The following is an 18,339-nucleotide window of genomic DNA, read 5'->3' as shown; positions in this document are numbered from 1 at the left end:
ATAGTTGCCACTGTGTGCTTACATGAGGGTGGGAGAAACATAGCTCTAACGCTATAGAAACCTAATGCGCGAGAGCGAGAGGCAAATATAAACATGTCCTGAGGTGTGTCAGAGCCTGAAATATACACTCGACCTCCGCGTACGATGTCGTGGACTTACGTCATATTAAGCAATGACCGCGAGATATTCCGAAGAAAAGATAGTCCTGATCAGACCTCGCAAGGCAAACGTCTATCGATAAATATTATTATATATACGTACGTATTTTTCGAGGCTCTCGAATTATGATTATTTCAACTCCACAGACGATATACTTACAATTAATTCGAGTAACAAAGCCTGCTAAAGTTAATTATTATATTAGCCTATTTACAGAATAAATTACAACATATCGTATCAGATCTGACAAAAAAAAAAAGAAAAACGAAATTTTCTATCTAGAGAATGTTCTATTACGTTCAATCTTCATTTCGACAAAATAATAATTTCTAATTAAACAAATCTTTCCCATCTCATCGAAGACTTATGCAAAAGAATAAATATATTTACACGGGGTTCTACGAAAAATTCGCTGGTGAAGGAAACTTATTTTTTTTGTTTCTTTTTTTTTCGACAAAGAACATTCAACTCGTTATCGATGAATATTCAGGATAGGGAAGAAATTTGTATATCTTCAACAAACGCAGCTACCAACGCCTAAACAAGCGTATGGTGCTTGTTCAATTTTCGAATTCGTACTGCTGTCCAATATTGTAGTTTCCGTTGTTGCCGACGGTGCTGGTAACTGTGATCTCTGCGTATCGTCGTAGCTGATCGGTAAGTTTTCTCGTTCTCTATTGATATTCTCTCCTTCATGATTATACGAAGTTTTATTTGGTTGTTCTTGGGATCTGATGTCAAGGGGATGTTCTAGCGTCGATAATCGACCATAATTTATAAAAGTTTCTGAATAAGCTGAAGTAGCATGATGATGATGATGGTGGTGATGATGATGATGGTGATTATCGTATTGCGCAGAGTAATGCGCATGATATCTGGTAGTCGGTGTTTTAAAATCTTCGTTAGCACCCAAGTATTGATGTAGATGATGCAAAGTGGAAGGTCCATAAACTGTTGTAAATGATAAATATTAATCATAGCGTTAATTTCATAAGTAATAAAATACGATATAAGAACATCGTTAGAGTTTTAGAAACTCTTAACGAGTAGAATAATCATTAAATACAAACACTTTGATCACCAACCTGCAGCCGTGTTCGAATACATAGCAAGAACAGCATCACCGTAACCGGTTGTAGAATGTTTACCAAGCTCGGTTATGTCACTTGTGGTACACGTCTTTCCCGACATTGTGTGCGTTCTTACCATGCTACTATGGACTTCGGTGGAAAGCGCAGAAGTTCCTCCAGTTCCATAAGCCATGTTAAAAAGAGCTTCCGGATCGCATACGAATTTGTAAACATATCTTTCTCCTGCCACCTTTTGCATTATCCCCTTCTCATAATAATACCTTAAGGAACGACTTAATTTGTCATAATTCATTGCCGGTCGATTTTTTTGAACACCCCATCTACGCGCTACCTATAATAATAATTTTTAATCGAATTTAATAAGTCGATTAGAAAAATTACAAGAAAGTATCTATTAAAAATTACTGACTTCTTCCGGCTCGATAAGTTTAAATTCCATGCCACGACCGGTCCAAGCGATACAAGGTGCATTCGTTGGATCATCCAACAGTGCGACAAGGAATTGCCAAAGCTGAAGAGATCCTCGTCTTTGTTGTTGATAGCCAACTGTCACATCGCTCCAAGTAGTTGTCGCACTAGTCGACGATGGCCTCTTGCTAATGTATTCCGAGCTCCATGAAGATGATGGTGATCCTCGTTTTTGCAAGCAATTATTTTGTCGTTCCCACGACGAATTTCTCGATTCCGCTTGAACTCCTAATTCGGTCCAGGTCGGAGTTATACTACGTTTTCCATAGCCATCGGACGTCCAGCTTTCTTGTCGCGGTAAAAAACTTTCTGACGGAGTCGAAATAGGTGGTTGCCATTGCGATGTACCGGAAAAAGCACTGGCTGGTCGACTGGGTATCGGTGAACTTCTACTTTCTCTGGTACCAATCCCGTATTGTTGTTGTTGTTGCGGATAAACCAAGCTGTTTACTGTAAAAGAAAAAAAACTTTGGTTAGAATCTGTTACTAAAAAAATCATGTCGTCCATTAGGACATATGTATGTACGTTTTGATCGTTTTTTCATTGTTTCTTTTCCTTTACGTTCATCGTTACGCATGGACAAGAGTAGAGAGAAAGAGAGAAAGAGAGAAAGAGAGAGAGGGAGAGAAAGAGAAAGAAAAAGAAAGAGAGAGGGAAGAAGAGAAAAAGAAAAAGAAGAAGAAGATCCGTATAGATGGAAAAGCGTTATGGAGGATGGAAAAATAGGAAGACAAAACGTAGAGGAACGCATTGGCAATTGCACTCACGCGCCGTCGCTGGTGAAGTGCTCGTCACACAAATATCGGCAGGAAATTGGTTGATATTCAAAGCCCACGGGGTTGCTCTGGCTTGCTCTGACGAGCAAGCGGATAGCGTTGGCGTCGTGGTACCTCTGAAATCCCGCGTACAGCTCGTGCGATATGTATATTAATCGGGTGCTGTGCTCTCGAAGGCTACACCACCATACCACCACTATCACCAGCAACGACTACGCAACCACCACCATCGCTACCTCCGACCCCGACTCCTCCACCTCGTTCTCCCCCTTTACTCCGGCACCATAGCTCCCGAAAAAGCCATTCTCGAACCGTAATCCGGTTACGCTTCAAGTCGTGCAGGGGAATATTGAAAAATTGAGAAAGCTCTGATGCCGAGACTTATTCGCTACGATGAAATATCGTGACCTCGTGAAGTTTCTCTCTGAGACTCAGCGTGTGCTTGATTATTATTTAGCACGTAGTTTGTTCCTGAACTTTGGTATATTCGCCTAATATATAGATACGTATATTATATATAATCGATTTTTAAATCTATTAATCTACTTTTATTCTCATTCAAGATAACTCACTGGTTCGACTGAATCAGTGATCACATTACATCATCCCCTTCGTATCATTATTATCTCCCACAGAGCCCAGCAGAGAGAATTAACAGGAAGGTTCACGAAAGTCAACTATAACTGGCGTTTTACTTTACCTGCCACGGTAAACGTCGGTTGGATCGTGGGTATTCGAAGAGAGGATCTTTTGGGAAGGGAATGGAAGCTCCAGGGCTAATCTACCACTTTGTCTCTCTCTCTCTCTCTCTCTCTTTCTCTTTCTCTCTTCAAAGAGAGTAGGAGAGTGAGGATGGAAAGGGGTTGGTCCTAGGTCGGTGAGAGCGGGACCAGAGGCTTTGCGGGTGGTTTTAAATTAAAATTAATCACGAACTGATGAAACTGGCGGCGTTGTGCTCACTAGGGTAGGTAAAGGGTTGCGAGGCCAGGGGTGGTCAGGGGCGGCGCACACGAGGGTTGTTCGCGTAAGAGGACGGCCTACACTCGTCCATTCTCAGAAACGAGAGAAGGTATCGCTCGTTTTTGCTCTTTTTCGCCCTCCCTATTTCCTATTCGCTCTCTCTCTCTCTCTCTCTCTCTCTCTCTCTTTCTCTTTCTCTCTCTCTCGCTGTCTGTCTCTTTCTTCCTCGCTCTGTCTCTCATTGTCAGTCCCGAATTCCGGCGCTGTACTCAATTAATAATGCAAGCACGATTTTACATCTACTTTGCTTGCCAAATGGCTTGCCTTGACCCAAAGCAATATACTTCTTCGTTCTTTTAATTTTCTTCAAGTACGAATAATAACGATCATAAAATATTATTATAATGTGCATTCTATAGATACACATATTCCTATTTGATAGGAATTAGGTACTGGATCGATCTATAGATACATGTAAAACTAATCGCGATCACCGATTCGTAATCCTTGGGAATCGTACGGATTAATTACTGGAACACGAACAATTGGTATCCATTAACAGGTTATTACTATTCCGTTCATTATTTTGAAACAAGCGTTGAACGCAGAAGAGCGATTGGACATGTTAACGTTTCGATACATATGTTCACGAAATAAATTAGATTGATTTGAATCATATCAATGAGAATCATCAATTGAAAAGTATTGATTTGATGTTACAAAAAAAAAATATATATATATACATATCGCTTTTCATTTTTCTTATTTTTATAATGAATTTAATATGGTGTAACAAGCCGAATAAAAGCTATCATCGATAGCAACGATAGAGGATTCATCCTATTATTACCGTAAACTACGTCTAAATAATTGAAACGGTTAATGGTAGGGAGAATTAGCTGAAGAGAGGCCGTAGCAAAATTCCCTAGTGACTTGGAAGTAGGTGGGTATCGCGATACACATCGTGCTGATGGATAGATATAGTAAACGAGTTCCTAAAGGATTCGTTATCCTTGTGTGCGTAAAGACTAATCGGACAGATTATAGAGCATGAGCTTGCAAACCTTGATTTCAGCCTTTCATAGTCATTTGTAACCTCTATTTACCTTATTTATCATTTTCCTTTCTAATTAAATAGGATATCCAATGATAGAAAAATTTTTAAATTATTAACGAAAAAGCGAGTATTTTTTAAAACCTATATAACAGTTTAATTATGCTATTATATTTTCTTAAATTAATAATAATTTTATATTTTTTAGTAAATTAATTTTTTAAAGCAGAATCTGATTTTAAAGTCTACAAGAGAGAGAGAGAGAGAGAGAGAGAGAGAGAGAGAGAGAGAGAGAGAGAGAAAGATGTGCTTTTTGAAACAGGATATTTTAGAAAATCATATCTACTCGTTCTTATTTGAATTGTTACATTTCACTACTGGACCATGAAAGAGCTTTCGACGTTCAATCTCCCACGGGAGAGCATCTGGAGTTCTGTACTTCGCCCAGCAGCTTTCGCTGAATTCTAGGAGACGCTTTCCACGGCTTTCGAGAGTTGAAAGCAGTCTTCAATTATTCAATTATGCATACTTAGAACAATGCATGAGTTTATTCACCGTTCAAGGGAGAAACTACATTACTTTTCACCAGGAAGCTATCAAATTTTCTTCGTTTTATGTATGAAATATATCATTCGATTATTCGTTGTATTCTCTTTGAAAAAAAGAAAAAAGGAAGAAAAAAAAAATATATATATATAAGAAAAAAATAATCGACTTCTCTCGAATGAAATGAAAAATGAATTCTCTACCAAGGAGATAACATCGACGGATGATTTTCTCATAGTATATTAGTCTCGGTTTGTGATGAGTCAATAAATGGATAGTATAGTAGAATCGTCACCCTCTTATTCCAGTTATTTATGAACCGTATAAAGAACAATGGTGCGTGAATCTTTTCTATAGAAATTTGTCATGGTATGAATTTTAATATACTATCTTTCTTTTAGACACTATAATATATGAAAAAATATATATATATATAATTCATGAATATCATTATTAGTTATAAACAAAATAAATAAAATAAATAAATAAAATCTTCGTATAATCTTACCATTTTGAGAGCTCTGAGTTATCGAAGACGAAATAGTGGAAACAGAAACCGGCTCGAGATAACCTTTATCAGTCGGTTCTTCTTTTACGGCAACATTCTTTAAAGATTCACTTTTCTGCGGACTTAGCCTATTGTTTCTAAGAACAACGAGAAGATCCACTTTTATTATCTATAATAAAAAATATCTAGCAATAAAAAAAACACTTCTGTAACATACTCACACGAAACAATCAGCTGGAGTACTGGGATTTATATCGAGAAAATTAGTATTAAGGGTGGATGGATGTGCGACGGAAATTGTGTATTGAGGATGGTAAAGAGCTTCCCGGGACCTTTCACAATTCCCCGATTCCTGTTTTACGCAACCATCTGAAAATATAAAATAAAAACAAAGTAGATTATTCAAAGTATATCCCAAATTCATTTATTTATTCATTCATTCTTTCATTCGTTCATTCATTCATTACTCAGCATTACTCTTTATTCATTAGATTCATAAATACGTATTATATATTAATTCTTTATAAAACTATTATTGTTATTGTTGTTGTTATTATTGTTATAATTTAGTAATATGTTCCAATATCGCGTTTCATTAAAGATTAAAGATTAAAGAGAAAAACCGGTACACAAACTTTTCGGGCAATTTAATATATTATATAGCAAATAAAAAAAAGAACCACGATTATTTTCTAAACATTAAATTGTAAAATAAAGATGAATCGATTCGGTATACGATATTGCTCTGCCATTTCTGAAATCGATCACCTTTGCTCGAGTGCATGTCATTATCGTTTATCAAGTGCAAAGCAGTGATTATCCCTTTTTTCGCTGGAAGAAGAAGGGCGAGACTAGAAAAGAGAAGAAAAAGAGAAAGACAGAAAGAGAGAGAGGGAGAAGTATAGAAAGTCATAGATGATAGCAGGAGAAAGTCAGTTTCTGTGAGACGCACGTGCCAGGACCGGAAGAGAAGACGCATCGTTGCAGCGCTGGCACGTGGAAGACGAAAGAAAAAAGAAAAAAAAGGGAGAAGACCTGAAACGAAGAGAAGACACATGGGTAAGGGAACCAAGGGGATGAGAGCTAACTTAATGGGGGATGCCGACGATTTTGCGCGGACGAGGGGCGCGGCCCTTCGATAAATCAAACAGACTCCAGCCGTGGGAAGCGTAAGTCAGAGACCTCCGGCGATCATTGTATTTGTAAACATCGGAAGTTTACTGTTACGAGATTGAAGGAGAAAGAGAGAGAGAGAGAGAGAGAGAGAGAGAGAGAGAGAGAGAGAGAGAGAGAGAGAGAAGTATTTAAGTCGACAAATTATTATAAATATGTAGAAAACGTATAATACGAGACATTATTTTCAACATATGTCGTATATATACTTGGAAACTATCATTTATTGTCGATGATTAAAGAAAACGAAAGAAAGAGAGACAAAAAAAATTTGTACACATAAATTTATGTGCATATGATATGTGTTATAACTATATTATATATTAAGAGATTAATATACTCTTCCTTTCTACTAATCATTAATATTTCAAATGATTGTGCATTTTAATTAACATAAATAAATTTGATACAAGTGTTCTTGAAAGATATCAATGAAATCATTCATCGTGATCGAGTAAATGATATCATCGAAGAAGACAAATCTGATTGGCCCTAAATGTAATTGAGTGTGTTAATACATCTCTCTCGTTATTTAAACTACCCCTCGAACGATTGGTTGATCATTCGAACGCATATCATTAAATACAAATGTTTACTTGAGTTACCAGATAATAAACTTAAAACCGAATTAATTAATATGTTAAGTTCGGAAGTTTCATTAATTATATTATATAATATAATTAAATAATAAAGAATTAAATTACAGAGATCTAATAAGATTTTAGGATATAAATCGTTTTTTGAGAAAAGAAATGAAAATTACATCGAATTTAATTCATTCTGCAAATATCAAACTGCAAAATCTGAAGGAATAAGATACGTATGCATGTTCATCAAATGCGAGCCCTTTGGTTATTTACACGAACCAAACGTTTCCAATCTATAGGGTGTACCACGCAATATAAATACTTCAATAAATTTTTACATATTCGATATTTTCTAAACGAATTTAAAGAAAGTATCAAATCAGCTTGTAATTTGTTTATTATTATAAATTATCCAGTACCATAAATAATAAAAATTACCAATCAATATTTTCAATTTTCCTATGATTCACCCTATATATATCCTAACGTAATTTTCTTTTTATTCGAAATTATAATTTAAATATATTCGATCTCCTTCGTTCTTTCTCTCTTTCTCTCTCTCTCTCTCTCTCTCCCTCTCTCTCTCCCTCTCTCTTTCTCTTTCAACAACCGCCTTTTACGTTATTAATCACGAAGTGAGCGTTTAACTGGTCCGTATGTTAAAACAAGTACGTTAAAAAGAAAGAGGAAAACCCTCTGGCTTAATATAAAGTGCTTACTCGCATAATCCGATATCGATGATCGGCGGCGTTAAAGCACTAGTGTTGATTTTTCTCTCCCGCTTTAAAAAATAGAAAGAAGAAATCACCCTCGAGCGAGCTAACGCGTTGGTTTAATAAAAACTCCTGCGTTCTCCTCTCATACCACTCTACCTGAATCTACACGGTGAATATTCAGGAACGCGAGAGTGGGTGCAAAAAAAAAGAGAAAAAAATAGAGAGAGAGAGAGAGAGAGAGAGAGAAGGAGGGAAAGAGAGATTCAAGTACGATAAAAAGTATCTATCTCATCTTTCAAATGATTTAGTTGAGTTCATTAAAATAACTTTGAATGACCATAAATGAAAATAATCGAAATATTTTCCAATTAATTGTTTAACGAAGAAAATTCAATGAAAAATTTTGCTTTATCTTCGTTCTATGTTAATGTCGATATATTCGTTTAATCGTTTATACTAAATTAGATTTTATATGCAAGATTATATATGAAAGGTCAATTAATTTATTAGACCATAAATGTACAACAGACAATTTCGTCGGAGGCGCATGTGTTGTAGGATAGAATAGTATTTCCACGAAACATCGATTCATTTGGAGATTAACTTCCTTCGGATTAGGAACAGCGGTAATTTTAGATCCACTTACGATATAGGGTCGTAGTGAACAGGTAATTAGCATGTAATGTTGAATGTATCGATTCGATGCTTTTAAAATTGATGTTAGAAATAAAAGGAAAATGTATTAACAAATTAATATTTTTCTAATATCGTACACTAACTTGGTATTTGATGAAACTCTGGCACGTACTGTTCGCTTCCCTCTGTTTCGCAACTGCTACCTGTAAATGAAAGAAAAAAAAAAAAAAAAAAAAAAAAGAAAATATATTTCATTTAATTAAATATTGTTGATATTTTATCTAGAAAAATATATACATAAAACCATTACAAATAAATATTGATTGTATGCAACGATAGAAGGGGGATTTTATCAAACCGATTATGATTAAAATATAAGTTCGTTTGTCTAAGCCACGTGTTTCTCAAACCCTGTCACAGGTTTCCCTTCGCGTCTATTACGTTATATCTACAGTATTAATAAAACCTAATTAAAATTAATGTTCTGACCAGTTGAACGCTGCATATGTATAATCAATTCCGACAAAATCATATAAATGATCGTATGATAATTAGTTTTTATCTAAGAGAGCTAAACTTTTACGTGATAGCAGAATATGTGTAAAAGAACAAAAAAAAAATACAGATAAAAAATAGAGATTTTAATATAATAAATAGAAGATTTTAAAGGAAATAGAAAAATAGAAAGTAGAAATGTAAAAAGAATAAGATATAGAAAAAATAGAGAAAGATACATTTTTCATTATCGCTAGTAGCATTTTCTAAAACAGCGTATCCGTCGACGTAGAAAATAAACGAAACTTTTAAAAATTGGATGGCTAATAGATGAACGGACACCTCAGCACGCCGTGGTACCGATTGTCATTTTCAGAATCTAATCTTCTAATGGGCTTCAATACGTTGAACTTCAATTAGAAAAATAACACAAGTAGGGTCAGGTTTTCTTTAGTACATGTTCAAACTATTGATCCAATAGATACTCTATCTAACAAAGTAACAGGTTTAAATAAAATGGATATACAAGAAATGATTTTTGCTTTAGAAAATGATACTTATATAATATCATCAGATATATTTTGGTATTACTCATAGAGCTATTTATAAGATAAGCAATATCATCGCACATGTGGCATATGTATATATGTGCGTGCATGTGAATATTCTATGATTTATCAAAGATCAATGTTTACAAAAAAAAATCTACAAAAGTGTATCGACGAGTTTATCGTATGATATTTTTATCGAACCATCGTGATTCTAAGAATAATATTATATTCTACAATGGATATATTTCAAATTATAAAAATAATCCATTAATAATAAACGAATTATTTTATACTCTAAAATTCATATTAAAAACATAAAAACTATAATAAACTAATTGTATCTTATGAAATCTTATAGGTTTTTTATTTTTTTTATACATTTTTATCACATATATATATTCATATTATTTAATTTTAAATGTTTTTATATTATTTCATAATAATAATCATTCGATTGTTTTTTATTTTATTTTCTTTGAAATAAAAAAAAGAAGAACGAAACAAAAAAATAATCGCCCGAACAGGGACTCGAACCCTGGACCCTCAGATTAAAAGTCTGATGCTCTACCGACTGAGCTATCCAGGCGGCTGTTTGTCTAGTTGCAATATGTATCTTATTTGGTCAATTCTACTTATATATATAAGTAAATAAAACATTATTTAAATAGATCTTTAAATTATTGCTTATTATAACTTACCATCATGAAGCCAAGACTCTTGTCTCGTATAATCTTGAGGAGGATATAATTCATTTCCTGTAATAAAAAATTAATATCATTTAATATTTGATCAATACAATAATAAACTAATATATATATATATATATATATATATATATATATATATATATATATATATATCTATTAGTTTATTATTAATAAAAATAATAATACACACAATAAATATAAAATAAAAATTTGATTATAATCTGAAAATAAGAGAAATAAATAAAGATAAAAAGAAAAAAGTCGAATCAACGAGAGTGCAAATAAGAAATAAGAAAAATAATTACGAAGTGAGAAATAAAATGGTGATGTGAGGAAAGACGTGCTAGAGAAGAAAGCGAATGGATGAATCAGAAGCAAAAACGAACCCTTCAATGCGAGAACATACATACATAAGAATATATCGTAGGATACTGTATGACATGGGGTGCGTTTAATGGATCTCAAGATTCGCCATGGGTAGCCACTCGTTGGTAACTTTGTTTTGTTCATACGCAGAATCCCGTCCAACGAATCGAATCTATTTAAGCTTCAGCTCATTGCTTAGAGATAATGATACTACATTTCTATCAGCTATCCTTTCAATGAAAATGATATAACGAGAAATAAGAAAATCGTCAAACTTATCTTTCGTTAACATCCATTTCTACGGGACATTTATTTAAAGGGAGAAAAAAAGAAAAGAAAGAAAAAAGACAACAAGCAAATTAATTTCAAATAAAAAAAAAGCTCGAGGGTTGCCTTCATTGATGATCGAAAATATTCGAGAATCTTAGTGAATACTTTACGCGTTGTGACACTCACTTCCCAGGACTCGGTAATGTTGTAACATTTTTCAATGCAGAATCACGAGAGCCGAAGAATGAATGGGAACGGTTGGTAGGGCGTAATACGATTACGATAGAGAAATTGCGGCGTTATAGGTGTTGATTGAGTTAGGCGGAGGTGGTCCATCCTGACTGCCGTCTCACACCACAGCGTGCCGATGCTAGATATAAAGTGTCAATCATCGAAGCTAAATTTCCATAGGGTTCTTACGAACAGGAGGGTCACGCGAATGCTACTTGCTCCTACATATAAGACACACCGGGAAGCCTCTTTCGCGTTGATAATTTCTTACTTATCGAATTTCATTGAGAAACGCACGATCCTATGTATGTATGTATGTATATATGTTACTGAGTCAAGAATGTTGAAAATAAAAAATCAAATATATTTTATAGATGATCGATATTCGATAAAAAAAAAATTTTGCGAAACGTGTGAACAACATACATTATATATTGTTTGTATAATTAAATACTATACAAAATAGAAATTTTAGAAAAATATTCGATGAAATTTATTACATGTAATATGATCATAAATGTGATTCGTACGATCATCATTCGGTGTTTCAGTTTGATAATACAATGAACGTGGACCCCACTCGACAATTCTCATTTTCGCGAGGAAAGGCAATTGAAAGGATGATTTTGTCTATAATTGCCCGCTAGACTCGACCACATCGTCTCGATCGACGACAGAGTATAATCCTGAGCGACGAACCGTAGAAAATAATATCGTCGTTGATGCAACTATATAAAGATATCGACTCGACAGCCTGCGAGTGACAGCTTCTCTTCGGGGGTCGATCCATGTTTTCTCTCTCTCTCTCTCTCTCTCTCTCTCTCTCTCTCTCTCTCTCTCTTTCTCTCTATCTCACTTCGTTCCACCTTCCCATACATTCTATGCGTGTTTCTAATCGAGCCTTCAACGTCTACACACTTTTCTTATGTGTTCGCGACGTTTACTGGCTTAAGATACGTTGGAAACTTCGCGACCTGATAGTTCAGCCGCAATAAGAAGAGGTCGAACAACGTGATGTTATCAAAAGCTTCAATCTCATAGAAGAGAAATATACCATAGAATAAAGAGAGAGGAAGAAGGAAAGAGAAAGAGAGAGATGGAATTTTCTTCGCTCGTTCTTTGCCCCTCCTTCCTTTCCTTCGCCAGCTTTTATCTCATCTTGAAAAATCGATAAACCATGTTGTCCTATCTAGTTCCACGTTTCTCCGCCCTTTACCTGGATTTTACATTAAACTCTCTCTCTCTCTCATTCTCTCTCTCTCTCTCTCTCTCTCTCTCTCTTTCTCTCTTGTAAATTATAAATTTTATCGTAAGATTTGAATACTCACCAGCTTGGGTTTTCTCGTCGTTCGTCGTCTGAGACGTTGAATAATTATTGTGAGAACAATAGTCGCTGCTCGTCGTTTGCACCGGTACAGCTAATCTTCCATAGTCATCCGATGGCTGAAATAAAATAAAAACTCAGTCGATCTAATATTGCTTATAATATAAGCTTATAATATTATGTATGTATGTCATTTGATAAAATCATTTGATATTAATTTTTGATGAAACTAAACCGATCAAAGTGTGTTGGAGAAACAAACGACGACAAGCCTATCAGGAAAGTTGAGAAAAGGGAGAAAAGTGAGAAAGGAAGAGAGAAAGAGAGAGAGAGAAAGAGAGAGAGAGAAAGAAAGTGGTAGTAAGGAAGAGAGAGAAAGAGAGAGAGAGAGAAAGAGAGAGAGAGAGAGAGAAAGTGGTAGTAAGGAAGAGAGAGAAAGAGAGAGAAAGAAAGATGGTGGGGAAAGGAAGAAAGATGAGATGCGGCACGGAGGACATCCGGTGAATGATTGGATGGGTCCTTCCTTGCGGAGCAATCTTGTGGTAAACTTGATTACCGGTTTCGGGAATTCTCGGTTATTAACGCGCATTCCGATAACGTTGTGGGCACCTTCGATATCACGAATTTTGACTAGACGTTCTGATTTTATTCCTTTCCTAAACTCCGACTCGGATTTAAGTCAATCGATAAGGAAGTTACAGATATAAATATTATTTCATAAACAGTATTCATTAATCTTAATAATAATGATTTATTATAATTAGGCAATAAGTGTTTTTAATGATGTTAACACGAGAAATATTTTACCGATAATATTTTTATCAAATTTTCTTCACTTTTTTTATTCACTCTCTCTTTCTCTCTCTCTCTCTCTCTCTCTCTCTCTCTCTCTCTTTCTCTCTCTCTATCTCCCTCTTTTTCTGTCTGCCTTCTTTCTTACTTTCCAATATTTTTTGTCAGCTCTAATTAACAGAGATTCGTAAATTAATCGACCTAATGACTGTGGGAAGACATTAAATCCACGTGGCACGTGCCAAGACATAAATCTTAATTAAATTCACTGATATTCTTAGATTAAATCGTTAATAACACCTTCTTCGTAAACAAAAAAAAAAAAGAAAAAAAGAAAAAAGATAAAAAAAAAATAAAGAATACATTCCTATCATATCTTATTTAACGCTTATCATTTTTACGTGATTATTATTAAAAAGAATCTGTAAAGACGATATGCTATTTAACGTAACATTCACACATCAGTGATAATTTAAAGAAAGAGGTACAAACTTTTCGAAAAGATAAAAAGTTGCTTATTCGATGTTATCGAATTACTTTTCATCGACGACGAAATCAATTGAACGAATTAACGCGGTAATGACTCGTAAGCGGAAAGTGCAAACATCGCCGCGTGCCGTTTAACGTATGGTCCCCCGTGACTTTTCCCATCGGATGCGTTCATGACCCAACCGAATGTTAAGTGTCAATGCAGGAACAACGGCAGCAGTAACGTTACGCACGTGTTCGTATATATATATATATAGATAAACGTGTACGCATATATGTGATGCAACGTAACAGAGAGAGAAAGAGAGAGAGAGAGAGAGAGAGAGAGAAACAGAATAAATATGCACGTTCGTCTCTTTCGGGCCTTCGTGAAAAGGAGATGCTTATGAACATCGAGAGGGGAACGCCCCGTCGTTCTTCTCGAGTTTGCGAGGGTTCGATACCCCCTTGATTCTCATAACTACCCCACCCTCGTAATTGCGCACTTCGCTTCGCTTTATAATAAAGTCATCTTATAGACAAAACGATGGTACGCAAACAGATTTCTGACCTCGGATTTGCTCGATTTGTCCGACGGATTCATAAGAAACGAAATTAATACTATTAAAAATGGGTTCATTTATTTCATGAAATAAGCTGAATCTTTCATCCTTTCTTACTTGAACGTCGTTACTTTAATTCGTTTCTATAAAGAAACGGGAGAAGGAAGTTTATCCACTTTGATACGAATTTCCTCTTTACCTTTAACAAGAAAAGAGGGTGCGAAAACAATGATGAATCTAAGTCCTAACCAGTCTAACACGAACAATACTTGTCAACGCGAACAGGCCAACTATCGAAGACAAGTATCACATCCAGTGATTAAGTTCTCTTCGAAACCGACAAAGAAAATGATACAAGATTCCTTATCTTCAAAATAAATATTTCTACTAATAGTGTTTTATGTGTACAAAAAAAGTAAAAAGCTCTAGGACAACTTTGGAAAAAAAATTATTTTAGATGATCATTGTTGAATAGATATATATTACGAGCTGACAAACAGAGCAGGGTCACCCCTCCCTTTTCCGATTCCCATATGGGAAATCCAACTGGTATCATATGCACTCGAACACAAGAGTCAATTAAGCGGTGATACAACTACGTGGGTAAAGTACGTGGGAATCGGCTGATTATTCGAATAGAAAAACATAAATCAAGCAACATTTCGAGAGAGATCTACAATGTCCCATTCACCCCCTCATTTCTATAGTTTTCTAACATAGGGTATCCATCGACCACCCGTAGCTTAGAAGTTATAGATATATCACCGTTACGACAGCATCTAAATTTTAAACTTTCGAATGTCATTAATATTTCTTATCGCGACTGATTATACAATATACTATTGATTCGAAAACGTTTGATTGAATGAAGGAAATTAGATATAAATTATAAAAATTCGAATGTATATATCAAAATCTTATCATTTTTCTCAATGATCCTAATCATACAAAATTCGTTTGAATTTTTAAGGCGATAACAGAACACATTATACTTCAACGAAAATAATGATACTGACCAACCCACGTTAAAAGCTTTTCCTATGTAGAGGAAGTGATAGAGGGACTTGTACACATACAAACACAAGCAACGCAAGCACACATATATATATATACAAGGGGGATTCGATGGTTCAAACGGTGGTGACAATTACGTGTTTAGAAGACACAAAGGGGTTTCACCCGTGGGACGATCCATCGATGCGTGGAGTCGCGTGCCAAGGCAATTTGGTAGTCGAGGATCATCGTTCGGAAAGTACATTATGTTTTGCTACGCTTCACTATATGATCTCCATTGTAAAGTTGAGTGGCTTTACGGTGACAAAAGTTCTACCAGTAGTATTCAATCCGCAACGTGACTTCCTTTCACTCATTAAATGAAAAATACTTTATGTTTTATGGCCTTTATAATTTTCTTTCAAAATTTAACAAACAATTATTTTTATCTTTTCGATTTCCTTTTCTTTTTATATATATATATATACATATATATATATATATATATTACGATGCAATACCGATACTTTATGATATAATTATATTATAAAATATCGCGTACTTACGTACTCCGTCATGTTTTCGTTTAAGATAAAATATAAATTGTATCTTCAAATATAATTTTTCTAAATAATGTATAATCATACGATGAAGATACATACATGCGTCGGCAAAAATCTCGATTGATAACTCGACCCAATAAATACTATAAAGACCGTAATGATTTAATGTATCGATAATACATAAACATAATCGAGTATTAAAATTCTTATTAACATAATACTTTTATGTAATTAATGCTAATCAATATATATAAATATTATAAAGGAAATATTTATTCATTATCACATAATGATAATGTATTCTACTCTGCCCTTTCTTTCAATTCTACATATTAATTTAATTAATGAAAATATTTAACACATAACACACGCTCTTTATCATAGATCATATATTATAGATCATTAATACCAACATACCAATCTCCCCAAATTTGCGGTAGCAGCGGGTACCTCCTGATCGGGGAGGTTCATCGTTAACCGTTTATTACACTTTCTTTATTATCCAAGACTTATCGTGCTCGTTATGAAGAGATTCACCAGAATGAAAGATTTAAATGTGACAGAAAGAAAAAGAGAAAACGAAAGCAAAAGAGAAAGCGAAAGAAAAGGAGAAAGAGAAAGATGAACCACCAACACCCTGACGCAACAAGAAAGAAAAAAAAGAAGAAATATTAACGGATGCAAAAATATATACGAAGAAGAACGAGCGATAGATATAGAAATTCTCTCGATGTGCTTTCGATTCGATTCTGTCACCGCGAACGTCACGAAGTTCAAGAAGAGAACTGATTCCGAATCGAGTGATTTGATTTCGGGTAGACGCGGAAAAGACATCCCCCGTTTTCCTAGACTACGTCCTCTCTCTCTCTCTCTCTCTCTCTCTTTCTCTTCCTCTCTCTCTCCCTCTCTTTCTCTCTCTCTCTCTCTTCCGAGGGGTTGTGTCTCCGATCTGTCTACGCCCACATCGTGACGTCGAAAACAGTCCTGCGCGGCTTTTGATACTTAGGGGTTGTTTCCTACCACAGCTTGGTAGGCGGAGCTCGAATTCATTGGCGGCATGCACCCTTCTCGTATTTCCTCCACGGAAAGCTTGACTTCTTTGATGGACTTCTCTTCGTCGCTCGTTCATATAACACGATCCAACACGATGTAAAATTTTTGATACATATTCGTAAGAAGTCTGAAAGAAAAAAAAACGTCCATTGCTATTATATTATAATAAAAATTAACAAAAACTCATAAAGAATAAGTATTATCTAATATAAGTATTACTATCTAATATAAGTATTATGATTTGTCGTAATAGATATTAATTTGTAATTACTTTAAGCTAAATAGAGAAAAGAGAAAATACATCAGTACTACTAATTTTTGATTGAAAATTAATATTAAAAGAAAAAAAAAAATATGTGTAATTTGTAGAAAAAGATATATTATATAGGTACCTTTATATCGTTGGTAATTTATGATAAGATTGATAAGCCTTGGAAGGACTGCATTTTTGTCTTTGACGTTTATCGTCCTCTTTAAAATATTTTGAGTTATTAAAATTTAAGAAAATAATTGATTAATAAATAATTGATCAATGAACGTTGTAATTGCATATAGTATTTATTGGTTTACTGTAGATATGTATGTAAACCGTCAATTGACGATGAATTTTTGTTTGTAAAGACAATGAAAAAATGTAATTCATAGTTTATAACGCGCTTAACATATAACGACGAATCGAATGATGTTATTTTAACATAAATATTAATCAGTTTGCAGCATTTTATTCTAAAAATATACGATATTACTTACTTCATATAAGGCGGGAGCTCTTCCTTCAAAAAAATTAAAAAGAAGAATAACCGTTAAAGAACAATGTAGTGCCCTCTATAGTCATTGTGTACTACGTAAAACATAAATCAAATTTGAAATATATTAATTTTCTCTTATTAAATTCATGTATAATATGTATCTATAACAAGACATTTTTTTTTTAATTGATATAAAAATTTTCTATAAAAACGATATATAAATTACGCTACAATTAATAAATTATAATGTATATATACGAGTATACTTGATGTAATTTACCATATCGATAAAGTTGCGAGTAAACGACCTGAAAACTATAAGCAATTTATTCTCTGCTATGTCGATAAAACAGTTTTATAATTATACAATATAAAGTTAATCGAAAATAATAAATTTGTTTTTATCAATTGACCATACTTTTTAACATATTCCATTTCTATATAATATATTTAAATCAAAGTTAATTATATATGTAACATTTTCTATTCTAACACCGAACGATTAGAGAAAAATATAAATAAATGTTTAAATACATAAA

The 18,339-nt window shown here is 34.1% G+C and overlaps 1 protein-coding gene and 1 non-coding gene across 3 annotated transcripts; both read right to left on the bottom strand.

Moving 5' to 3' along the window:
- Positions 1-229: 229 nt before the first annotated feature.
- LOC124423825 (ETS translocation variant 1-like) lies at positions 230-18,204 on the bottom strand. 2 transcript variants are annotated; one of them, XM_046962068.1, is made up of 11 exons: positions 17,802-18,204; positions 17,444-17,522; positions 16,416-17,178; positions 12,624-12,738; positions 10,420-10,476; positions 8,819-8,878; positions 5,785-5,932; positions 5,564-5,700; positions 1,660-2,168; positions 1,245-1,581; positions 230-1,110 (listed from the first exon to the last, which is right to left on the bottom strand). In XM_046962068.1, the coding sequence occupies exons 3-11, from the start codon at positions 16,467-16,469 to the stop codon at positions 674-676; spliced, it is 1,854 nt and encodes a 617-aa protein (XP_046818024.1). In that variant the 5' UTR covers positions 16,470-17,178; positions 17,444-17,522; positions 17,802-18,204; the 3' UTR covers positions 230-673. The 2 variants fall into 2 exon arrangements, with proteins under 2 accessions (XP_046818024.1, XP_046818025.1); XM_046962069.1 differs by having other exon boundaries at positions 17,019-17,178.
- On the bottom strand, positions 10,235-10,307 carry Trnak-uuu. The gene has a single exon. It is a non-coding gene; the product is annotated as a tRNA-Lys (tRNA).
- Positions 18,205-18,339: the final 135 nt, after the last annotated feature.

The sequence above is a fragment of the Vespa crabro genome, chromosome 4 (genome assembly GCF_910589235.1).
Source record: "Vespa crabro chromosome 4, iyVesCrab1.2, whole genome shotgun sequence".
Taxonomy (NCBI): Eukaryota; Metazoa; Arthropoda; class Insecta; order Hymenoptera; family Vespidae; genus Vespa; species Vespa crabro.
The sequence above is the reverse complement of the archived record's forward strand: the minus strand, read 5'-3'. Positions and strand labels throughout refer to the sequence as shown.